General features: G+C 39.0%; 1 protein-coding gene across 4 annotated transcripts in view; it reads left to right on the top strand.

Moving 5' to 3' along the window:
- C4H4orf19 (chromosome 4 C4orf19 homolog) overlaps positions 1-24,927 on the top strand; it is a 41,230-nt gene extending 16,303 nt beyond the window's left edge. The window contains exons 2-5 of one of the 4 annotated variants that reach the window (XM_010401811.4): positions 5,617-5,703; positions 8,516-8,570; positions 21,366-21,413; positions 22,494-24,927. In XM_010401811.4, coding sequence (XP_010400113.1) covers positions 21,382-21,413; positions 22,494-23,436 — 975 coding nt within the window. In that variant the 5' untranslated portion in view covers positions 5,617-5,703; positions 8,516-8,570; positions 21,366-21,381 and the 3' untranslated portion in view covers positions 23,437-24,927. Of the gene's footprint in view, positions 1-688; positions 757-5,616; positions 5,704-8,439; positions 8,571-21,365; positions 21,414-22,493 lie in introns of those variants that run through there. The other 3 variants (XM_039551639.1, XM_010401812.4, XM_039551638.1) reach the window with 3 other exon arrangements.
- Positions 24,928-26,814: the final 1,887 nt, after the last annotated feature.

The raw sequence follows: 26,814 nt of genomic DNA, 5'->3' as shown, positions 1-26,814 counted from the left end.
GACTGACAGGATTATAGACATAATGTTTCCTCAGGGGATTTTTCTACTTACAGAATCAATCTGCAAACCTCTCACTGTCTAAATTATAGCCCATGATTTCATGTCATCCATTTCCACATCCTCAAAAACATGAGAGGGAGACCCTATTTCTAGAGGTGGCTCCCCATGGCTCTTTGCCAACAAAAGTGCTTATGACAGTGAATTATACTCTTCAGAAACCTTACTAGTTTTTGTAGCTAAATTAGACATTGCTTTGTCACCATTGCCTGAAAATAGTCAGAGACTGGGAGATGCCTGGGTGCCTGGAAATAGTGTTTAAGAAACAGGCCCTAAGCAAGATACTTGCAACCCAGATAAAAGCTGGCAAGACTAGCTAATCATATGGATATATTTGGGTCAGGTAGTACATGCCACATCAGACAGTTTCAATGAAAAAGGTAGCGGAAAGAAACGTCTACAGCACACACACCTCTCCCTCCACCAGTAAATACGTGACAACACAAGCTCCCCAGTAAGGGCAAGCCAAGAGAAGATTCACAGCAGGTCTACAGAGAGGAGAGCATCAGGGAAACATGAGGTCAGGCTTACAGCACGTCCTTGGCTCTGCCCAGCTGGAAGTCACCTCTTACTGCTTGGTGACACCACAACATTCCAGTCAGGCACTGATCCTCTGTGTTTTGCCCTACAGCACAAAGGCTGAAAACAAGCCTTTCCCCAGCGCATCCCCATGAAGCTCCCGGCACAATGTCGAGACAGGTGAGATTGGTTCAGTTGGACAGAGCATGGTGCTAATGCTGCCAGGGTTCTGGTTTCAATCCCTGTATGGGACATTCACTTAAAAGTTGGACTTAATGAACCTTGTGGATCCCTTTCAACCCAGAATATTCCATGATTCTGTGAACAGATAAACTCAGGGTATGATTGTGGATAAGGCCTTGCCTTTAATTTGTCAGATGCTTCAGCAATCAAGTAATAACACAATACAGAGCCAAGTTTAACACTCAAATACAAGTGATTCACCCTCTAACTTTTACCAAGCTTAAGGACTAAACAAGTTTCTTCCCTTTGAAGAAAGACCCAGTGCCATGAAGAAGACACAGTAGAACATGCAGCAATGATGGCTAAAGAGCAGTAAATTTCAGTTCATATTAATACATGCTGCAAACCCAGGTAAAAAGGAGTAGAAGAAATGCATATTCTTCTATATTCCCTATACTGAAAATAGTCTTATCCAGTAATGCAGATGGGATGATGATTTACTTTTCCAATCACCCCTACATAAGACCCCAGAGTGTGCAAAATGGCCTTTACACAAAGTTGTATACGATGAAATCAGGATGATAATTTTTTTTTACGTTATAAAATGCAGTCAGACATAGCTGCAATAATAATTTTTTAAATTATCAAAGTCTTCAATTGACAATGCTATACATAGAAGAGAAAGGCAAAATATTTATTCTACAGTTAGATGGAAAGATGTCCTCTTATAACAAACACAAAGAACAGTCGCTCAGTCCCTGGCATTCTTTGTGAATATTTCCCAGAATTACTGGTGACAGCGTCTGGCCAGTACAGCTATAAGTGTGTTTAAATATTTAAAAGTAGAAAAGAAGAAGCATTTTTTAGCTTAAATTTGTCATGAATATTTTTGGCATGAATTTTTAAAAAACATGATCATGGATCTTGTCAGGATCTTGTCAGGATATGAGCATCATAGTGATGCCTTAGGATTTTAGCTAATTCCACCTCCCCATAATACCAGGGGTGTTTGCACAATTTCTTCTGAGTTACCTGATGCTGACTACAGCACTGAACTAGGGTCTGATCCAGCTTGACAGTTTCTGTGTCTCTTTGCACTTAACAAGGTAGAACTAAAAATACAACAAAAAATCAAACAATGCAGAGACATTTCTGGTGATCCATTGCAGAGACAATTTTTTTAAAAAAACTAGATTTTCCCTTTTTTTTACCAGAGTGGCAAAACAAATCTACTTGCGGTTTTTTTCATATTATAATCAAATTTGCAATCATGGAACACAGACAAACCCACTCTTTTTGTTTTCCCCTAGAGTTTTCTGTAGCAGTCATTACTAATGCATTTGTTAAGCAGAAGCTGGCTGGAACCAAGAAAACAGGAGCTAACCTGCTACTCCTCTGATCTGGGTGTCCAAAGAACAAGGATTTGTTGCAGTCATTGGATTGCCACCTGCCTAAGGCATTCAACTGTATCTAGCACAATGATGCTGGAAAGCATTCATGAGTGAATACACAATAACATCTGTATGTTTACAGCGTTTGTGAAAGGTGTGGGTGGGGCGATTTCTCTACCGTGTGTTTCCAGAGCAAGTCAAACCCATTAATTAAATTCATGCTCTTGTCCTGCTTCAAAAGCAAAAACACAGATGATTTATGGGCACTGACAGCTGCAGGAACCAGGAGCTGGTTTTGCTCACTCCCCATCCTTACTTAATTTTGAAGCATCTGGATAGGTTGATTTCTCAGATTGTGATCATACAAAAGGCTACATATCCTGAATTTCTACAAAGGAAGAAAAAGACCTGTTCCATGCAGAGAACTGCCTGCCATGGTTTCTCAGTGCTGGCTGAACAGTGTGTACTGAAATTGTGTACCTCAACATCCCTGTGCCTGCCCAAGCAACTTGTAGGATAAGGCTGTAAGAGGTCCCTCTTAAAACATTTCTTATCCAGTAATTATTTTACTTGTCCTATAAACAAAAACTCTAAAATGAGAACCTGCAGAACAGTGTAATCTACAGCAACAAAAAAAATTTCTCTATTAACAGACCTAGGGAAATTGCCACAAACACTTCCTTCTACAGGGAATATCAATATCTCTGTATTGCCAAAGCACATAATGATATATGCAAATATAAACATAGAGCAATACACCAGTGTGTTTATTTCTTCTTCTAGGTTCTTTAAACAGGAGACAGATTGCTAGCAATTGGGGCTGAAAGCTGGAGGCAAGCAATCAGAAGACATTTAACACACAAGCTAGGAACAGGAAACTGTGATGGAAGTGGAAAATTTTGGGTACTGAACTTTCACCCTTGGCTCCTGTGAGATTTTTAATGCTAAAGAACTATATAAACATAGACAGATTATATTGACATTGCTTTACCTGCCCCGCAGAGCCATATGCTCCTGCAGACCTGGCCAATAAAGATCAAAGCTTTCCATGCATTAATGAGCTAAACCTGGGTGTTACATGTTTCATACTATGCTGTAGATCTATATCGACCTATATTGACAGAGAGAAAGGCTGGGCCAGAAGAACTCTGAATCTCTCTTTCAATCAATTATTTTATCATTCTGTACCACACTTTGTAAAACATAAGGCAAATTTATTTTGTTGTGATTCATAGGCCAGGCAGCAGAAAGCCTGCCAGGAGCAAGGATACTACCATCTAAAACAGCTCATGATCACTAGTTACCAGGAAGAAATAAAAAGTATCCAGCATGGTCTATAAAAGTGGTGGAGCAAACAGAACATAAAAGTCTTTCTGCCAGTGACCCAAAGTGGCCTCACTAATAGATGACTATGACTAAGAACCTCTATCTAGACATGAATGGGCATATGAGACAACACTATCCTTAGCTAATAGAAAGATAGTAACTCCAGAAAACTCTTCTACAACTGGCAAGACCACAGAGCTCTTTCAAACAGCCTATTTTCAGCTGTGAATCAAAATCTCTCCTTTTGTCAGCTTGTCTTTACCACTCAGTGTAGGTACAAAAATGCTGTTAGTGAGGATCTTCTTGTTATTTTCTAAGTCCGTGAGAGATTTTTCCCTCTCACAGAAGAGGTAGCAGGGAATGTAAACAACCAAGCCACCTGCAACCTTGGAAAGTCTTGTTCATGGTATAGTAGAAAATATTTTGATAATGGATGTTTTAGGATTTTGGCCAATCACCCCCAAGGGGTGGCTGGTCCTTTGTCCAATTAGACTATGAAGAAAAAAGTCCATAAAAGGTTTGTAAAATAAATAAATAAATCAATCTTGCTGCACAATTCCTGCCTGCTGGATCTTCTCCTCCTCCTCCTCCCTATGGCTGTGGGACATGGTGATATACCATAGGAACCAGGCCTGCGGTAATACACTCAGGAAACAACTTGTGCCTTTTAGTTACTGATGAGGTGCTTCACAAATCAGGGAGATTGGTCAGATTTCAAAGAATTGTTAAACAATGTTCATTAAATATTACCTGTTGCATAGCATCTTACCTGCTTACATTCTTCATGTTGTTGGTGACAAGTTTGATATTTATAAGGAGTAATGTGATAACAGAATTCAAGAGCTGACATACTGATATACAAAAAAATTCTTAAATTCAAGAAAGTTTGATAGAATAACTAAGCTCAACATGACTATAATTCCTATGTACTTTTTGTACAGAAAACTGACTATTCATTTCTCTTCCTCCTCAATTCCCTCACTAAACCAAGACCCAAGACAACTACAGTTACCTACATTTCCTTTTTCTAAGAGAGAGAGTGTGCAGTTTGACAGCTGGAAAATTATTTCTTCACTCCAAGCATTCCCATAAACAATTCAGGATTTTCAAATTCAGCTCTGATTTCACAAAACTGCTCCCTTTCCTGAACTTAGAACAGAATCTTAAAGGCTTTGAATCCACACCTAGCAAGGTTAATCAAAGTTTTACCATCAAAATGCAGTGAGAGCACATTAATACAACCATATGTAAACAATTATAGTGAAAAACATGGGCACAATCACAAAGAATGCAAGGAAATCAGAGTTTTGTTCCACTGAAACTTAAATTGCAATGAAGAATTGAACTCATCAAAACGACCCCCAAAAAAGCTGTTGAACAGACTTTGCAGCATAGAAAATATTTGAATGGTACCACAAAAGCACAAGGGCCAAGGCTGATAGAGAAGGAAACTATGAGGGGAATGCAAACCTCAGGGCATTTAAATTAAATGGGCAATTAAAACCACTATTGATAGCTAAACATTTGCTGAAACTCTTGGGGGCAGCATAGAATTCTAACACTTTTTACCAACAAAGGAAAACAAGTAGTGCCTACAACCAACTGATCTTCAGCTCAGCATGGAAGACCAAGCTATGATTTCCAGAAAGAAGGAGTTAAACCTTCTGTTGAGTAAAATATGTTATTTCTCTTTGATCCTTAGGGTGAGGGATACTTTTCTTACGAAAAGTGCTCATCGACTTCACACATTATACAAAGACAGGCTGTGTGTGGTATTTGAAAGTTTCAGGGTGGGAGCTCCTAATGGAGCAGGACCATAGGTGGATCAGAGTGACAACTGTCCAGCCTGCTCAGAGAACACAGCACCCCATGCACACTTCCAGTGGAGGACAAACACAGCTTTTAAAACCAAAAGCCTAGAAAGACATTCAAGAGCAGCACAAGAAAGTAACTAGGGAAATAACTTCTCTGTGTCAAAAAAGTTCTGAAGCTTATGTATGGTCTGTGCCAAAGCAAGTTTAGAGTATTTCATTTTGATTTTGGTTTTATGACTTCAAGATAGCATGTTTTCAGCAACTAAATGAGATGGAAAATGCTAATATGACCTTCTGAGAGCCTGATGATTTTGTTTAAATTCCAGGATATTTTGGAATGTGAAAACTACTTGCTGCTTGCATCCATGACAACCATGTAGATACTATTCACTTCAAGAATCTACACCACCATGGTAAGCCATATTCCAAAGATTGAGTCTCACTGGTAATTATGTTGTGCAGTAAGCTGGAGTGACTAGATGTATAAGGCTTCATGTTTCTGTCTCAGAGAGTAATACAAAAACTATTAAACAACCTAAGCAAGAAGCAAGCAGGATATGGCAACGTACCTTGATTTATGAACACTGTTTTACACACCAGACAAGTATTACGTTTCCCAGAATATCTCAAAAAGGATGTTGCTAAGCAAAGATGATGGTAAAAAGAGTATTTAATTAAAATGTCTGTATGCAATTTGTAGGACTAATCGCCATGCTCCAAATTATCACCACCAAGCAGAAGAGGAAAAAGGTTGAAATACAGTGAAAAAAAGGATACTTTTAACTCAAGTTTAAGAACAAATATAGAATGGTTTATGCCTAATCCTATCTGACAATGAGAAAATTTTCTATCGGCCAGTTTCTACACTTACTTTTCTGTTAAATATACCTCACTTGAGACTGAGTTTTTAGCACTCATTTTAACATTATAGGCAAAGAGTTTCACTAATTTATTTGCTCCCCTTTTGCTCAAAGAAAGAAAAGGCACAGTCTACTTTTGGGTCAAAAGCCAATTACACACATCAGACAGAAGCTGACAATAAAACCAGTTATCATTGGACATGATATAAGGAGTCAGCTGACAACTTACCAACAGCTGTGACTCCCAGCAACTCTCCTTTTTGGCATTTTCATTTTAAATTTCTACAGAATTATAGGAATTTCCCAGAGGATTCAAAATAAACAAACACAACCCAATAATAAATTAAAGGAAAACCCTATAGCTAACCTCCTACTCCAGAATTCGTTAAACAGACAAAAGGAAAGTACAGCATTTAAGAATGCACTTGAAAGTTTAGTTTTAAAAGTTACCTCTTTTGAATTTGTTAAATGAAATCTCCATCCTTTCATAACTGGACCATGGATTTTATTTTTCATTTTACTTTCACTGTATGCACAAATGTTTAGGCCATGGCTTACACAAAATAAATAAGGACATCAAAACAGAATTACACTGCAAGTAAGATTACTAGAGATCAGAACAAAAATTAAAAGGAGGAATCTTCTTAGTAATTAATAATCATAGCTATATTGTTAAAAAATAGAATTAATGCAAAAAAGGACATAAAATGACCCCAGTAAAAGGTTGCATAAAACCGGGAGCACACCATGACTCACTCTTCATAAGCTTTATTATTCACTTCACATAAAGGCGTGTACTGATCACACCTTTAACAGATGCACAAAACCATTCTTAACCCTTTGCAACAGTACAGTAAGATTGAATAGGGCTATAAATCTTCTAAGTGCAGCACAAACATTAAGCTCTTAGAAGGATATGAAATGGTGACATACAAGACAACTTAAGTGACTTGCTCTAAGGGCAAATGAATTGAGGCTGAATGAATCCCAGGTTCTCCTTAGCAATGAGTCACACCAGATATCCAGGCCACTTAAATTTGCATTTAGTTTTCAATCATATTTCAGGAGGCTTTTAATAGAAAGTCTTCTAAATATCACCTATGGATCAGACACTATGCAGTGCTGCTCTCTTGAATTTGTAGGCAAACAGCAACCATTAAACTGGAAGCTAAATAGTGAAATTTGTAAGAACTTGTCAGAGTTTACCCATAAATTCTGAAAATTATAACTGCAAAGAATATGTATGCAAAGAGAGTGCAGCAAAAAGAGCAGCAACAGCAGCAATGACCATGTTGCTTGTACTGCCCTTGTTGCCTTGTACTGTCCCGCCCCAGCCCCATTCCCTATGGATGTTGAATTCAGGAATGAACTACCCTGGCTTAGACCCTAGGAGTGCTCTGCTGAAAGGGATCTCAAGGCTAATAAAAACTTCACTCTCTTACAAGAAAATCCTTGCAGGTTTCAGGAATGGTGCAAGCAAAACTCTGTGTGGATTTGTGGTTTGTAATGTAAGCTACACCGAGATTTTTCAAGTTATCACTCAAGCAGAGAGATGCTGAAAATGAAAGAAAGGACATGGCCCAATTTCTAAAACCCACAGCAAAATACATTGCCCATTTCACAGAAATGAGCTTGACTTGGTGATTAATGCATTATTGCATGCACACACAAATTCACATGAGCTCACATTTTGCTCACTACAAGAAATACTGAAAATATTTGTATTTTTAAAGGAGAAAAAACATCTGCATTGCATTATTGTTATACACTAATTCTATAACTATCTCATTAATTTGTCTCTTTAGAAAGTCTTATTAAAAAACATTTTGCTGAGCTTTCCATTTAGTTAGAGCACATGTCTGAAAGAACAACAGCTTTACCAATATCTAGAGTATTATTGCAATGTCAGGCATTTCTTAAGTTTCAAAGTTTGTGACAATCTGAAAGGTGAAGTTCTGACAAGCACACGGTAAAGTTTTAACTGATACTAAAATATCCTGGCTCCCAGAAAGAAAAGGAAAAAAGAAAAAGAAAATACAAAGAAAAAATAATCCCATAATACTGCATATTTGAGAGTCTTCTAATTTTACTGTTGTTGTTTAAACACTTCACATGAGTCCTAATCCACTGTAGCAAAGCTTATGCTCACTTTAAGCAGGTTAGCATTCCAGTTCAGCTCAAGGGGATGAGCATACTACTCAAGTGATTTATTTGATCACTGTCTAAATTTAAAATTCACAATGGTACCAAAAGGAGGTTATTCTATTTCCCCATTGTTTACAGTAGACAGTTGATGCCTCAGAGTATCCTTCTTACTTATGTGTGCACATGAAGAAACCACTTGCAAAGCGTTTTACTATTGCAGGACCAAGACATTTAAAACAAATCTTTCAAGAAGTTGATGGAGTACAATCGGAAAGGTAGGATTACTTTTTTTTCTCCTTGTGTAGGTTTAAAACTTACTGGCCATTCACTGTTGTAACTTCAGCATTCCACAGCATAAACCATCTCCCTCTACAGTACTCCACAATATTTTCTAGTGTCGACACTCAGCTGCTACAAGCACTAGTGACAGAAGAGAACTGTGCTTCTTCCCAACACATGATTCCTGATGTAGCTAACAAAAGCTTGCCAGTTTCCACTCTGAAGTTTAGAAAAAGATACTGTACAGAAGAAATACAGGAATACAAAATTGAATCAATCTAAGACAGTTAACACAGGCAAAAAATGGCAAGAGAAAATGTGAAAATGCAGGCATTTGCTATGGGAAGAACAAGAAGAATGGAAGGCAAGCAGGGGAAAGGGGGGATTTGGAAAAAGACAACTAATTGGAAAACATAAGGATTAATTTGGTTTGAGAGGGAGAGCACACTGACTTCTAACAGTTTCCTTACAAAAAGCTGCAGGTTATTCCATTAAATGGTCAAACACAAAAGCACAATATCCTGACAATTTTAAGAAATCTCTTTGGTCAATGTGTTGGATTTTTGGGGGGTTTTTTGTTGTTTTTGTTTTGGGGGTTTTTTGGTGTTGGTTTCTTTTATGTGGTGGGCAAGGGGATGGTTTTTTCTGGGTTGGGTTTTTTTTACTTTTGTATTTACAAAAGAGAATCATTGACTCATTCTAACTGCTTATGGCTTTATCCAATTTTCTTGGTATTAAGAGAGGCTGATGTTCTGAGCAGTGCAATAATACCACCACAATACCTGCCACAAGCAATATTTCGTATGATATAAACAAATCAGAAGCATCTGAAATATTCAGGGCAAGATGATTTTTGAGCACACTAAGCTACAGTTGAATACCAGAGCTGAGATCACATATCCTGCCTGGCCTAAATCCTGCCCAAAGGCATATACACAAAACACTCCAATACCTATATTTGAAGCAATCTCCATAGACATCCCAGTCTATTTCCAGAATATTGCTCCCTGAAGTAAAAATGTATGGCATACTTAAAGGATAAAGGCCTGCTAAACTCCTGCAGTGTCTCTTCATGCCCACTTCCAAAGACTCGACAGGGTAAAAACAAACAAACAAACAAACAAACAAACAATCAAACAATCAAAGAAGCACTCAGCCTTTCCATAGAACTGACGTGCATCCACGAGTTTTCAATAAGTTAGAATGACAGAATTACAGGAGTTAAGCTGCTTAGAATTAATTGCTGATTTCCTAAATTGTATTTTCTTATTTTAACTTACAAGAATTTCACAATATCTAAAATATGAGATCTCCATCTCTCTCTCTTTTTCCATCTTCCTCTGTTCACCAAAATCACCTAAAGATTCAAAGTCTTTCAACAGCATATTTTAAAGGTTCTGCTATGTTTAGCCCCAAATTTCTGCAGAAAGCCAATGAATTATTTTTGCACTCACAGGCAAATACAAGAGGCAACAGCTTCTAGCAGACGGACGAACAAAGAGCTTGATTTCATAGTGTACAGAGTGCTGCTATGCTGCAAGCAAGTGGCCCTGTGTGACAATGTAGATGGCACAATCACAGAATCACAGAATAAGCTGAGTTGGAAGGGGCCCACAAGGATCATTGAGTCCAACTCCTGGGCCTGCACAGAACCATCCCCAGGAGTCACACCCTGTCCCTGAGAGCACTGTCCAAACACTTCTTGAATTCTGTCAGGCTTGGTGCTGTGACCACTTCCCTGGGGAGCCTGTTCCAATGCCCAACCACCCTCTGGGGGAAGAACCTTTTCCTAATATCCAACCTAAACCACTCCTGACACAACTTCAGACCATTTCCTCGGGTTCTGTCACTGGTCACCACAGAGGAAAGATCAGTGTCTGCCCCTCTTCTTCCCCTCATGAGGAAGTTGTAGACTGCAATAAGGTCTCTCCTCAGTCTCCTCTTCTCCAGGCTGAATAGAACAAATGAACTCAAAATATTCTTAGGAAGCATTCTGGCTTGTCAAGTTTTTCTCACTAAATCCTACAGCAGTATGCTGTAGCCTTCATGCTCACTGTCTGACATTTTTCATTTTTCTAATGTCCCAAGTAGGATTTCTCATTGATACCAGCATCCAAAAACATGTTAAAAAGCATGTAAAACTCATAAATAAAGCATGTAAAACTGATACAATAAAATGGAATTATTCCAGGAAGCTAAAACAAATAGCCTTTATATATATATACAGTTATATTCAGCTAAGAAACAATCCACATCTAGAAAATACTTCTATATTTAAGCCGGCTTACACTCATCAGCTGATTCTGTAAATGGAAGTCTAAGAAAAAGTGACTTCTAGACCAGAAGACAGCACCCACACCAACTCCCAGTCAAAACCACAGAGGAGGCAGTGATTATTTTACACAGTATTCAAAGAGTTAGAGAATTCCATCATAAATTAGGGTCCCCAGTTCAGTTTGACCCTCAGTCTCTAAGCCACATGTCACAGCTATCAAAATCATGTCCTTGATGGCATTCTTCAGCCTTGAAGCAGTCTGCTCAAGCCTGCCACTGGGAAAGGAGCAAAGCATAAGCAAGGGAACCTTCTGAATTGTAGACTCATGGCAGCACTACCTCAAGACCAAGTTCTAGAGCTGTTTCTATGTTAAGTGTTTTTAAAAGACATCGGATACTACCAAGGATTTTCAGATGAAGGGCTGGAACCCAAGAATCCATCCTTCAAAGTGCACAGTTGCACAAGATCACACAGAGACACTTTAACCTCTTAAGAGAAATGACATTTCAGATACAGTCCCCCTTGTTCCATAAAAATTGGCTATAACTAGTTTGAGGCTCCACTTGTGTTGCCAGACACAGATTCCCACTCAGGCCTAGCCTAACACAATTACTGACTCAAATATAGTTTCTCTGCTGATTGCTTCTTTCACATGTACATGACCATCTGCCTCCCAGTTTTTGCCTTGTCACACACTTAGACCATGAATCCCTTGGGAAGGAGCACATTTCTATGTTTGCCTCTATACAAGATGAGACTAAACAGGACTCAGGGTTTTAGGCCCTGCTATTAAATAAACTATTATATTTTATGGGATTAACAATTTTAAAAGACAGGAAACATAAACTTCAGTAATTTAAACACTAGACAATGATGTAAGTTTGGTAAGACCAAACGTAGAAAACAAGCTGAGCTGAAAAGGAAATGAATGGTTTTATGCTACCAGCTATATTTGGTTTTCCTTTATGCCAACTGGCTAATGATTGTGAGAGTTTTACCCTTTTCCCCACTCTTTCTTTTACTTTTTAAAAATAAAACAATCATTTTGTATGGTAAATAATGGGGGTAGGGAAATGTTCTGTGACCTAGTGCTGTGAATGATGAGGAACTAGTCAGAGAGAATGCATTTCTTTTTAAGTATCTGATAAATAATTAAAATCAGTTGCAAAGAGCATAACAGGAAAAAAATTATGTGTTCAGATCACCTCCAAGTTGTAGCCCTCGTCCCCTCTAGGACACTCTGCTGCAGCAATAATGGCTCACAAAAAGGTTCACCTTCTGTGTGAGCTGGCCTTACTCTCTCAAGTGTTTATAAAACAGTCAACAGCTACCAGAGATAGTAGTCAGTGAATGAAATAGTGAAAGAATGACTTCTTAAAAACAAAACAAAGAAAAAACAAACTAACTAAAACCAAAACAACACCACCACCACAAACAAACAAGCCCCGAAACTGTCAAGGTAGAAATAGGAATCCATGATGAGAATAAAACATGGCACTTCATATGCTGACTAATACTGTCAGGAAGCCACCAGGAGTAAGTGGAAGATCTGGCTGACCTTACTGGTTTGAAAAGAAGGACATTTTGAGGAGGAGCCTAGCAGGACTTAACATAGCTATGCATATTATTACCAGCTTAGGCAATGACCAACAGTTACAAATCAAAATAGAACACCTTTTGTAAAACCGATAGCATCTACTTTTCATTACCTTTCCCTTCTGCCAACACACCCACAAACAAGTGCAGGTGTGCTCAAGCACTGCTGGCAACACCCAGACTTCTCTGCCTTGAGACCTGCCCACTGCTGCCTCTCAGTTAGGTGCAAAACAGCTGCATGAAAAAGCAGAAATGTGAAGGGGCAATGTGGGAGCAGGAAACCCGTCAGGATCTGATAAAAACACAGCTAGATGCCTGGAGGCATGGGAAGAAAGCAGCTGTAAAGAAGTGGAGTAATTTCTAATGTTGCATTTGCATCAATCCGGGTGCTCCCCATCCCCGCTGAAGCATTTACACTGGCACACAACAATTAGCAGGTATTGCTATTGCCGACTGTACTGGCACAGTTTCTTGTCAGTACAACTACACATATGTAAGATAATTAGCACGTATTTTTCTAGTATAAGCAGAGCAGATTAAATCTGACCTTTTCTCTGCATTTTGAGAAAACAAATGTAGGCAGATATTTCCATTACTCTGACCATCCTGACTGCCAAAGTAGCTTCTTGTCAGTTCGTAGCCAGACATCCCACTGGCAGGATGCTCTTCCCCTACACTGAGAAACGTCACAGCACGCACCCACAATCAGAGGGCATAACTGACCCCTGCACAGCAGACACACCTCTCAGCTAGGAGGCTGCTCTCTAGCTTGGATGCTGTTATGAACAATTCAAAGATGTAATACACAATTTATTATATTATAGTACTATTTCATGTACATGGCAATTAGTGTAGACTGCTACTGTTGTGATCCTGGAACAAAGATCATAGTAACCGCACATTTTTGTCAACTATTACTATTGCAAATTTCCTGGATAAACACTTAATATATGCATACCTTTTCAGACGACACAACACAAATACAGGTCAAAATCATGACAGCATACTCCCACTGGTTATTTGGTGAGTGGGCCATACTTTGGGGATTAGCTGATGCCATACTGATGGTTCATCAGGCAAGTATAGTGTTTGTTATTTGGGTATTTGATATTCATATAATCATAGAAAGGCTTGATTTGGAAGGGACCTTAAAGACCGTCTGGTTGCAATCCCTGTGCCAAGGGCAGGGATGCCAGCCACTAGATCAGGTTGCTCAGGACTCCATCCAACCTGGCCTTGAATACTTTGAGGAATGGGACATCCACATCTTGTCTGGGCAACCTGTTCCAGTGCCTCACTACTCTCTGGGTAAAGAATTTCTTCCCAACATCTCATCTAAATTTCTCCTGTTTCAGTGTAAAAACCATTCTGCCTTTTTCCATTACTATCTACCCATGTAAAAAGTTGCTCTCCTCCATTCTAAGTCCCCTTTAAGTACTGGAAGACCACAACAAGGTCTCCCCAGAGCTTTCTCTTCTCCAGGCTGACCAACTCCAGCTTTCACAGCATGTCTTCAGAGGGGAGGTCTTCCAACCCTCTGAATCTTTAAATCACTTTGCTCTTTAATCTCCTGAAAAGTGTGGGGTTCTGCTAATTAGAAACAATTCTGTTTAAGTTTCACTTGGTTTGCTTTACCCCTTGCTATGGCTGCTCACTTAGCTTTGTCATTTAAGGATTTAGTTATCCTGCTATATACTACTGTGATGAAGCAAAACCATTTTGTGACATCAGACCAACTTCCTCGGTAATGAAAAAACTACTCTATGTCAGAACACAAAGCATCCAAATTTATGAGACCATAACTATGAGAGTTCTTTAAGTTTCCAGATAACAAGCAACACATGCTTCTGACCAATGAGACCCTCCAGATTTTGACAACTGGACTGATTAAAGCCACTTTTCTCCCTTGAAAAAACTACAAGTCTAAATCAGTTTCATGGCTTTACTGGGAAGAAGCCTAAATTATATCACTAAATCCCACACACAAAACCAACATCAACTTTCATGTCTTGAATAGTACACAAAACACATCAAATTCTTCCCTCACTGAAATAAATAGCCATTGTCTGTACACAGTGTCCATGTGCAATATCACCCAGAAGTCTGACACTTTAGTCATGAAAATGCAAAGAATCAGGCCACCTTGAACAATGTACAGTCCATGGGCTTGATTCAGCCTGGCCAGGGAGAAAGGAAACAAATCACTTTAGAAAAATACATTCTCAGTCTTAACAACTGATGACAGGGTAAGAATTATTTGCATTGAAGCAATGATCATATTTATCTGTTAAAAACAGGGGGTTCCGTTTGAAAAGAAACAAGCAGAGAGTGGCAATGGAGTCACACATCCAAAACTGACAGCTGTAAGTCACCACTGTAGTCAGGCTGTGGCTCAAGAAGTTTTACATGAGTTTTTGATGAATCTCTCTGTGTCGACTTCTCCTGTCTTCACAGTTAGCTGTACTAGAAATGCATGCAAGCTGTTCAGTGGGCAAATAATATTCTCAGTAGAAAATAAAAGTGGCTGGTAGACCTGTACAGCTGCTCAGCTCTGTGAAATAAAGAAAAATAGGACAAGCAACAATAACCTTGGCAATAACTTTGGGCTGGCAGGATAGCATAAGGCTCTTTCTGGCAGACACTGACACTCCTTATTCCCAAATATAGAGCCTGTCTCCCTCAAAACAGGAGAGTAAACTGCAGCAGAAAAAGCACTTGCACAGTTTTCTTTTCTTGCAGAGCAGCACAGATAGCAAGGACTGCAGGGTGACTCAAAGTCAATCCGCAGGTCATACTCTGTCAGCAGGATGGCACAGCCAGGTATCTCACCAGGGCTGGTCTGCAAGACAACTGAAGCACACGAACAACACCTCAGTGCTGCATTTTTAGAAAGTGTGAACAAAAAGACTGAAGTCAATTCAGCTAGCAAAAAACAGACTAAAATAGCCTATGAGGTGGGATCTGCTTCCTATAAGGGATCATATTACAGTATTTCCTCAGTGTAGTTCATTTGTTTTAAATTAAATATGTCAATTGAGTTATTCCCTGAAGCACACTTAAAATAAATTTCCAGATTAAGATTCAGTCAGGAAAAATAAAATTAGATTTCGGTCCAGCTCTAAGTATTGGTCTCAGTGAAGCTTTGAGCACAGACTGTGCTCTCCACAGATCATGATAGAATAATAGAATAGTTTGGGTTGGAAGAGATCCTTAAAGGTCACCTAGCCCATGCCCCCCTGCAATGAGCATGGACATCTTCAAGTAGATCATGTTGTTCAGATAATTCTGGGCCCAGAATGTTTTGGGTTCCCCTGCTCTCCAAGCCTATACCTGTTCTGAGGCCCTCTGGCCTCAAAACAGTGACTAAGGTCAGGAAAAAACCCACAGGATTTGAAGCGTTCTCTGTATTTTACATCTGTTCTTACAGATAATATTCGTGCAACAGTAGTGATTGGCCTACACAGTGTGTGGCTAAGTTATGTTCCTCGTCTTTTTTCCTTTACAAGATTTTCCCTGTTATTCTCTCTCCCCCTCTAGCATGGGCTGGTAATTTTTTCTACTGTATGTTTACTAGTTTTCTAAATTTCTAAATATAGTTCTTCTCAACTCTAACACCCTCCTACAGTTTTCCTGTGCTTCTTTTATATTATCTGTCATCCAGATCAGTTATTCCTCTGCCTCCATGCCTCAGTAACACAGACTCGTAGAATGGTTTGGATTCAAAGGGAGTTCAAAGGCCGTCTTGTCCACCCGCCCTGCAATGAGCATGGACATTGCACTCCTTTCCTCCAGCCTAGGCACATCTGACCCTTTCTCAGACTTAGCACATGCTGAGGACAGTCTCTGAAATCTTCTGAGAGGGGTGAATACCTACTTAGCACAGAAGGCAAACTGCACCTCCTGTTAGGAGAAGCTTTTCAGGTACTAGGGCTAAGATTATTCCCACCCCACATTCTCCATATTTCCTCTGCACATCTTTCTATGCAAGCACTTTCTCTTCCCACACTTGCTTCTGTGCATATGTCTCCTAGCTGGTTAGCATTTGGCATCTATGTAAGACCTTGTTAGCAAAAAAACACCGAAAAAGTAAATTGTGTTTGTGTTACTAGTGAGGCAGACAGGCTTAATTTTGATGAACAAGGATTTCTGTCCATTGCAAAGAGACTGGTAGCTAAGGGCAGTATCCTCAGAATGGACAGGTTTCATGAAGGAGTGCAAAACACAGCAAACTGATGGGGAAGACACTGGGAGGATCAAGTCTGAAAGGTGCCTCTACTGGAAAAAGTCATCAGAAAGAGGTACCTCAGGCCCCTGGGAGATACATCATTCAGGCTCATCAGCCCAGATTATACCCCTGTAGGAAAAAGCTCCTTACTTGCTAAGGTAATCCAGAGTGGGAAAGAATGGAGGAGAGTGAAAAGCCAAACAACAGAAGCATCAGGGTGTGTGGGATGAAAACTCCAAACAAACTTAAAAAAACCAAAACAAAACAAAACAAAAAAAACCCCACCAAAAAAAAAAAAAAGACTGGATTAAAATTAATGATCCAAAATCAGAGTTGTCAGAGTTTGTCTGTTTGAAATCTACTACAGAAACTATTTTAATATGGTCTCCCTCAGCTTTCTGCCTCTCCTCCTGGAGGTGTCTAAAAATAATTTAAAATAAAAATAAGGACAGAAGAAAAAATATACCATGAACAAAAATAAGACTGACCTTTTTCTGTTTCCATGTAAACTTCCAAGAATATTGAGAAAGGTGCCAAACCATTTTTATGACTCAAAAATATTTCTTCTTCCCTTTCCATGACATTATCTCTTGTTTATCTTTTGTTTACTCATAACACAGCCACAGTTTTAATAGACAATATGAGCTATGTTATTATGTAATTTAAATAATATGTAATTTAACCTTGTGTTTCTCAAATCCAACAAAGAAAAGCAGACTTCTCTTAAAGCATGCTGTGGCTTGAAACACAAGATTGTGGGTTTGGAGTCAGACATTATTCTTGTTATCTTCACCAGGGTCTCACACTTTCAGGGAAAGTCCCATCTCATTCTCTTAGCAGATACCACCATAAATGTATTTAACAACCGCTCCTTTCTCAGCATTTGTTTTACTGATGGGATTTGTGTCCTGCTCTCCTCGAACTAAGACTAATTACTACCGCCTTCCATTGTGCAGTTTTTTTCCAACTTTTTCTTTTTAAACTTGCTCTTCTGTATCATATTGCTTTAAAGGAAGAAAGTCAGTCTTTCATAACATCAAGTCTTCCTGGTGTCTCTGTGAACACTTAATATATGGCAGGGGTATTATATCTAGACTATCTTTTACATGGTCACATGGATGTCTGCTGGGTTGGCTGGAGCAAACAAACAAAGCTGGGCCTCTTCCATCTCTTTCACTGAAGAAAAGTGTCATAACTTTAAATGAAACAAGCACTGATACTGAATATGCAGAGGCTATTCTACACTGTCATGTTGCAAGAATCTGATTATTTTGTAGAAACCAGTACAAGCTCCTCTACAGAGACACACTTTAGGAGATTCAGCAGCTACTAAAAGCTGAAAAATTCAAGTTCAAAATTAGGGAGAGTAAAAAAATTTAGTTCTAGGCTTCCTTATTCCTTTCACCTCAACAGCTCCACTTCATTCCTGAAAATGCTCCAAGTGTCCCAGTCCACACCTAAAAAAACTTTAAAAAAAATCTCTATTTCACATTTTTGCAGATGTTTAATGCCAGTTGATGCATTAGTGTTCAGGATTAAGTAACCGCATAATAACTAGTGACAGACATTTACAGGCCTTCAGAAATTTCACGGTCGAGAAAGAATACTATCTAGGATTTATGGCAGTTTAATCTGAATTCTGAGAATCTGAATGTTAAGGCCAAGGATTTTACTGCTACTTTGGACAGGTAGCCATTTCTCGTGGGGAAAATAGCCCCCAAAGTGTTCTAAAAGAAAGCATTCCACATCATGTCATGTTTATCTGAACTTACTGAATCAATTTAGCAGCATGGCATATCTGACAGATGAAACACTTCATAAGGATGCAATGTTTCTAAATTCAGTATCAGTTAACATATTATCATCCACTGTTTGAAATTTCTATTGCTCTTTTGTTTCAAGTCTGTAGAACTTACTTGATTCAAACTGCTCCAGACAGCAGCTTTTTAGTACTATTTATCCATTAGTGCAACTATGAACATCACACAATACACAAGTCTTTAGAGCTAGGTACCTAAAACAAGATAAGTAGGATTAAAGCATGCCTTTTCATGCTATAAAAGCAATTTGTTCCCCAGAATTATTTTGCAGCCTGACTTGAAAGATTATTATAAATGAAAGGAAAGGGCAAGGAAAAAAAAAAAGCCAGTGTTCAGACAGTGACATTGTAAAACTATATTCCTGTTTCAGGGATGTGAAATAATTCATAAGATAACACAGCATAACACTGTTTTCCATATGTAGTAGTTTATTCATGCCAGAGGACAGATTCAGTTTTAACTCATCAGTGGGAAAGCTTAATGCAGTAGCTGCAGAGATAATTCCAACAGCAGCTGTAATTAAAAAAAAAAAAAAAATTAAAAAAAGGCAAAATAAAAAAAACAAAACAAAACAAAAACAACAAAAAAAAAACCAAAACCAAACAAACAAACAAAAAAAAAAACCCCAAAAAAACGGAAAGTGTTTTCTTTGCAAACAACAACAGTAATTTCAATTTATAATTGCCTTCTATGATGATCATAAATGTTTTTACAACAGAATAAAGGCTAGCAATTAGGACTTCCCAATGCTTAAAACCTATGAGCAATATTTTATGCTTTTGAAAAATCACAAAACTTGTAAATAAAATCACTGAGTAGGAAATCTGTCAGATAAAACTCTAAGCAGAAGCACCTTGACTTGAAGTGCCTACTCTTAGATAGAAGTAACATCTACTGTCAGAGCTGGTCTACATACAAATTAGAACTGGGTTCACCAAACCTATAAATTTTAAAGCCAAGCCAAAGGCTGTGTGGGCATTTCAGTGGGCAATCCTTTTCAGATGAAAAACCCTGTACCAGAATTCCTGCTATGATGTTGCTATGGTATATGGGGTGAGAACACACAGTACAAGATCAGCAGAGACGTGGAAGGGAGACTGCATTTTCAGGGAGAGAAGCAGCACCAAGAGAAAGGAAGCAAAGCAGCTGGCTGAAAAGCCATCCCAACAAGCACTGAACTACATCAAGCTGGCTACTCCTGATAGTAATTTCTGCTCCAGAACAGCTCATGTGTACACAAAGACACAGAGCATAGGTATGAGCAGCTATACCCTAGGCTAAAACCAGCTGCTGAATGACTGTAGGCCCCTAGAGGCTCCAAGAATGAGAGGTCTGACATCAGGTATTTAGTTCCATGCTAACACCAGCTGTAGTCAGATTTTAGAGGGGAAATGTTTTGATTTACATTTCTACTACCGTAATTGCCACTTTGCAGTTCAGATCATACCTGAGAAGAATAAGTCAATACGACTTTCCTTGGATGTTTTGTAAATAAATTACTCCAGAAAATACCCCAACCTTGCTTCATCAATTTCTGTTTTATGGGAAGTGAGCCACTGTCCTTAGGCATTGACAAAAGTATGCAAGGTTATAGAGTATCTCAGAGAAAAAGAAAGGGCCTGAATAACAATGGACAGAACATATTAAATAACCTGCTCTGACTTATTAACTTGAAATAAGATAGCCACCACCCATAAAGAATATTGGGGGTTTTAAGGATTTTGGATGTTCAGATCTGGGACTTCAGTTTAGGTTCAGAACAGGAAAGTTCTCAAGGGTCCAAATTAGCAAATCATTTCTTCTCATAATAAAAGACTTCAGTATAAGAACCATATAATAGATAGTTCTTAGCATCTCACTGGGTCAGGCAACGGTGTAGCAAAACATAGTCTGCTAGTTCTAGTCAAACTCTGGAATTTTACTGTTGTGAAATGGAGGTACAACATCCTGCTTATAATAAAATGCCCATCCCAGGAACTTGTCTGTGTCTCACTAAGAGATAGCTCGACAAAAATGTCACCTCAGTGCTCAGTAGCTGTCACAGGGTCAAGTGAATAGAAACAAGAAGATATTAGGAAAGAATAAACCTGCTTCTTTCAGGTTTCAAACACCTTGAGAACTCTGCAATTGTAGTTCCCACACTTTATTTGGATAGGATGTTAAAATGCAAAAAGACTCAGACAATACCACAAGGACAGTTCATAGGCATGAAACAATGGCAGTATGGGCAACACTGAAATGGATGAGCACTGAAGGGACAGTACAGGACCTCTGCTATAGTGACAACTGGACGTGATGGTCACTACCTCTTCTAATACAAGAACTACAAGGCACCAAATACTACTAGTAAAAACAGGTTCAAGTCAAACAAAAGCAGGTGATTCTTCACACAGGCAAGGCTGGTCTGTGGAAGTACTGAATAAAGGATGTGGTAGATGCTAGCAGTTCACTGTTTCAAAAAACAGCTGGGCAAATCCATGGTACAGAACTTCACCAATAGGTGCCAAGTGGAAAAAAAATATGGAAAAAAATTGCCTAACCAAACAACAAACCAACAACCCACACCCAAAACACTGACTTAGAATTCTCCAAATCATAAAATTGCTTACGAAACTATTCTGGGAGAACACCACTATCTAAGAATTGTGAAATTCTTCCCCAGATTTTTCCCCATTTAAAGACCATTGCCAATGCAAGACAACAACCTACAAAGACCTTGAACAGTACTCCATCCATTCCTGTGTAGATATCTTTCTTTTTAGCTAACAAAACCCTTCTAAACATGAGCATCATTTTCAATGTAATTACTCATATATTAATTTCATAATGCTTTCACTCACTGTCTCTCCCTTGCCTTCCCTTTCTCTCTTTTCAGATTAAAGAAAATCCAGATGGGGTGCAGGTGCTGCAAAATGATACAAAGGTACAATAGAACAAGAATTGCTTAGACGGAATAAAACAAAAGTATTAAACCATGTGTCTGTGCTCCCCTACACCTGTTGCCTTAATTAGACACTGTCAAAGGTTGGAGTTTTCTCAAAGTTTACAGCATCTTTAAGCATAGGCATAGTGATTTCCTATGTATGTCCTTTCGATTTACTGTAATTAAGGTCCATTTCTATAACTCCTACCTCACAAAAGGAATTGTGTTGCATTGAAAACTCTTCTTTAGTAAAGTTTTTTCTCATTTAGGTAGCATGAGCTTCCCTCAATTCAGCAGAACTAGGAGCCACTGAAACAAAGAACACTTTGTCAGATCCTCCCTCTCTCCCAAGCAGTGAAAATGAACTACAGTTCCTTGCTTCCATCATAGCTTTTAAATGTAGTTAGTTGGGGGGAGAATTCCCATATTAAAAGTCTCCCTAGAGAGGAGGGCTACCTAGTTTTATAAAGATCACATTTCAGCCTCACTTGAGGGTTACTCCTTCCCTTGGCCACTTCTGTAGAACAGGTAAGGAAGTGGGGAGAAAATGTGAGAGAAAAAAGGAAGATAAAGAAAAGAAAGAAGCCCTGGAAGAGATAAGTCTAGGAAACAATAGAGCAAGAGAAAGAAAACAAACAGGAGGGAAAAGAAAAAAAAAGAGAAAAGAGCAAAAGACTTGAAGGAAGAACATCAGGAAAAATGGGAGATATTTTAGCAACTACATGATATTAATTAACGATATTAATTAACAATCCATGCGATGACTACTCATTGGCTAATCAGATCCCCAGAGAAAACAAAACATAAGGCTGGAAACAAGCAACAACCAGCACACAGTTCTCCAACATCCTCCTGGTGAATCTCACTACAGGGGTTAGTTATGATCAGTCCTGGGAAACAGCAGCCAACAGCATAGTTCAGCATTTCCATCCGGTTTAACTCATTCTCAGGACCCAAGGTAAAGTTCAGTAACACTCGCTCCTCAAGACCTTCAGCTTAAAAATGAAGCTTAATCTTTTTTTGTAATTATATTGACTAACATCATAAGTAACATTTCCTTTACAAATTTTCCTTACTCAGCTATATTTTTGATCCAGAAGAAGTACAATCATCTGGATGTATCCATGAAGTAAACAGCTACAAACATACTGAACAAGGCAGCAATAAATCCAAATTTAAAGAGAATAGTGAAAATGAAGAACCCAAAAATGAACTCCAGAAGGATGAGGTAAACAAAACAGAAAATAAAAATCCAGTAAACAGTGCAACAGAAACTCTCTGGAATCACAGAGGCAACGATTCTCAAGAGGATGGCCTTGTGAAGTGTGCTGCAAAGTTTGATGTTGCAGTCAATGGTGGCAACTCCTGTGCTGAGCACTCCATGCTCAACCCCAACACAAACTCAGCAAAAGAAACCAGTGAAAAGGGAATCTCCAGCCAGTCAGAGGCTTCTTCAGCCAGCAACAGAGACTTTTACACCAAATCAAAAAGGTCTGGACAAGAAATTGACCTAGAGACAGGCAGTCATATTAAGGCAGCCAGCAATGTGCCTAACAGCATTCCAGACTCCCAGTCTGCAGAAGACAGCATCTTTCTCAAAGGAAACTCAATATTGGAGACAGAAAACAATGCCATAAGACTGCCAGATATTGATTATCCCCTAAATGGCAATCAAACTGGGAACTATGTTGAAAAAGATACCTTTTCAGTCAACTGTGCACATTCAGACCAAAACAATGGTGCTTCAGCAATACAGGACCAGGGCCTTTGTATAACCCCACCTTTGTCTGTGAAAGAGAGCAGTACTGAACCTTTTAAAACTGACTCTGAAAGTCCGAGCGAGACGCTTACTGGTGGTATCACTGCAGTGGCTGTTACCAAAGTCACACAGGCACCCACACACACCAACCATAAAGATTTCAATGGAGGAATTGAGGAGGAAGATGCAGAAGTTGCAGCAGCTCTGGCTGCACTGGAAGCAGCAACAGCAGGAGAAGACCTGGAAGATGATGACGAGTACTAGATGGTTTCTTTCTAATACACTGGGTAAGATCCAGATGTCATTTCTGGATCTATATGAACAGATACAGAGCACACGTGGAGAGCTGTTACGAACAGCATATATAAAAAAAGTTGGGACTAAACCTCTGTCCCTTCAGCTGTTTTATAGAGCCTTTTAATTTCTACTGCCTGAGGTACAGAAGTGGTCCCTTGGCTAATGGTAATACTCTTCTCTGTGGGCCCAAACAGGAGGGAAAAGCATCATTTCTTCCACACAGAGTATTCAGTTGTACACCCATCTCATCTGGACTCATCCAAGTGTTTCCTTTGTTTCCTCATGAGGGTCTGCGCACACTGCATGTTCCAGGTTCACAAAACTTCCATTACTTAAAACAGGTCTATTGAAGCCATGGAGTTAGAAAGCACAGATTTTCATCATTAGCAGAAAAAAAGATACATAAATGAGCCAAAATTCTATGATCTACTGAAGCATGAAACAGGGAAGGTAGCTTGGATTGAACTTTACCATGGCTAATGGTTCCATTATGGATTAAGCCTGAATCTGTGCACATATACCTGGCATTAGAATAACATCATTTCTTCCCTCACACCTCGCCTCAACTGTGTTTGATACCCCAAGTGTCGCTGTTTCAGTTCCTTAAAACAGCAGAAGCCCAGCCAAACCCAAGAGAGTGGATAACTCTCTGTTGGTTTAATGTGCTGAAGTTGCTCACATAAGAATTGCACACACACTATCAGAGAGGCCAGAGAGATACCAAAACTCAGCCCCTACCAGTCTGGATAGATTAAAACTGTTGTAAAACTACAGCCTGAAACCTCTGAACTCCACTTAATTTTCCAGGCACACGTCACTTGTCTTAACAATACAGTTTTCAAACAAGTTATGTCTCAAATATCCCCAGTAAGATGTGTTTTGTTTATACAAAAACAGCAAGAGTCAATGGGGACCCCTCCTTGGCTCTGCTGTAGTCCCTAAATCTACAGAAGGAAAGGGATTGAGCTTCCAAATTGGATTAAGCACAAAACCTGAAAATAGTTGCTTTCCTGGAGGGACTGCATTTCTAATGGAAGAAAAAAAAGGAGGTAGAGACCAATTTGGTGCTGCCAATTCAGCAAAAGGATGGTTAAAATAGAAAGTGCTTGACATTTTATACTGAAATTTTGTGGTTTCCAAGTTTTTGTTATAAACTCCTAATAAATTTTTTAACCATATTAAAAATTATCTGTTGGCTTTTGTACTTTATGCATTTTCTGAATATAAAAGTTACATTAAAGAAGTTCAGTAAGATAGAGCCCTCATTAGACACATGAGAAGCACCAAAAATGTATTTACCTACAGTATATGCTGATTTCAATTTCTCAAAACAATAATGATACTCCTAGGAGCAATTAAAACAACCTAAAGTCTCAGCTTCTAGAGAACTATATTCAGCTACAGGCAGGAGTCACAACATTGTATCTGTAAAATAAAAAAGCTTTATATGACTTTAAAGTACTGTAGTACTGTTGATTTCTCTACCACTTTCCTATTTTAATAGGTCCTGCTAAGCCTTTTCATAAGTGCATACAAGTTTTACATACTCATTTGTCTTTCAAAGATTACTACAATACTGAAAGTCAGTGAAAGAGTGTCAGCACAGTGCCGATAACGAGTTATGCTGAGAGTGTCACCAGTCCTGACTGACCCTGCCCACCACCCCAGGGCTCCCCCTGCCCTGCCTGGGGCCCCGGATCCCATTTACCTCCAGGGGGGCCAGACCCTGCCAGCCTGGCCATGGCCCCACTGGAGATACTTGTGCTGGGGCTGTCCTGGTGCTCTCGGCTGCCCCATGCCCTGACTGGGGCAGCAGGACAGACTCTGGATGTGGGATCCAGCCCTGCTACCCCCAGCGAGTCCCCACTACTCCCCACATCCCAGCCCCAGGGAGCCAGCAGCCCCTTGCTGCACCATGACATGAACCATGAAAAACAATTCAAGTAAAAAAGATGTTAAAGAAAGAAATGCAACAAACGCCCCAGAAAACTTAAATGATTTTTTCAATATCCACTCAGATTTTTCTAATCTGAGCTCCAGCTCAAACTTCAAGTGCAAATCACAGCAAGTTTATCACCTTGCTCCCCAAGCATTTAAACATATTAGAGGAGAGCCCCTGGTCAGACCCAACCTGGACAACCCAAACCAGGCAACTCTTCTATGGGCAACTGCCTGCAACCATGGGCCACCAGGCTGAAACCCTCTGCAAGGGAGCAGCTGAGCCACAGAGAGTACATGCCTTGCAGCCCAAGTTCTCATTGTCATAAATACAAGAGGGAAAACCCAGCATAAAGCAAGTCTATTCTCTGCAATGGAAATAACTGGTCAGTGTTCTCTCATACACACCAAAAAAAAAAAAAAAAAAAAAGAAAAAAAAAGTTGAGCATCGGCATATTTCAAACCTACATCAAATGGAAAGCTTCCATAAAATAAACCTATGAGGTAACACCAACATTCAGACTTCTCTTATCTGCTACGTAAAAAAGCCCAGTGTAGTTTTCAAATTAAAAAAAAAAAAAAAAAAAACACCCAAAACATTTGTATGCATTTTATATTTACACATGTGTTTCTATACCTTCAACTCTACCATGACACTGCTGAGTGTCAGGAATTCTTAGCCATTTTTCAGACTACAGTACACAATTTTCACAATAAATGTGAAAGAATCACTTATTTGAGAAAAAATTTTTAAGTGCCACACTCAATTTCCACCGTAAAAATCAGATTTTAAATAATCATGTGAGAACGAAATCTTACTCAGTCCTTCAGATGTTGATTCAAATAAACACAAACACTGCCAGCTTGAAGAATCCATTTTGCTCAGACAATTCTGAGAGTAAAATTCAGTAACTTAAGAAAACAGAAAATCACAGAGAAAAGATGTTACTAGAAGCACGAGTAAACTGTATTTTAAGACTTCTCTCAAAAACAACACATTTTTTTAAGACACACAGACACTGTAACTTCAGCTACCAAGCAACTATGTTTCCTATATTCAGAGGGGTCACTTATGAAGTATCATTTAAATCTTTCTGTTTTCCTTTGATACAAAAGGAATTACTAGGGGAGCTGGTTGGCCAATATCTATTATTATTAATGTTCCTGTACTTGATGTAATCCTTTATAGGTGAGTATGAAGACATACATAGCAATAAAGAACAGGCAATAGGATGGGAAACTATGGTAAGAGTTGGCATTTCTACGAAAGCTTTTGAATCTTGGAAACTCATGTTTTACTTGATAGTCTTCAAAGTCAATAACACAATTTAAAGGGAATTTGCAATCTTTCATAGATAATCAAAGAGACACTGAGGAAGACTAAGTTTAGCACCTTCTCATTTAGCA

This window comes from Corvus cornix, chromosome 4, assembly GCF_000738735.6.
Source record: "Corvus cornix cornix isolate S_Up_H32 chromosome 4, ASM73873v5, whole genome shotgun sequence".
Lineage (NCBI taxonomy): Eukaryota > Metazoa > Chordata > Aves > Passeriformes > Corvidae > Corvus > Corvus cornix.
This window is presented reverse-complemented; position numbering and strand designations above follow the sequence as displayed.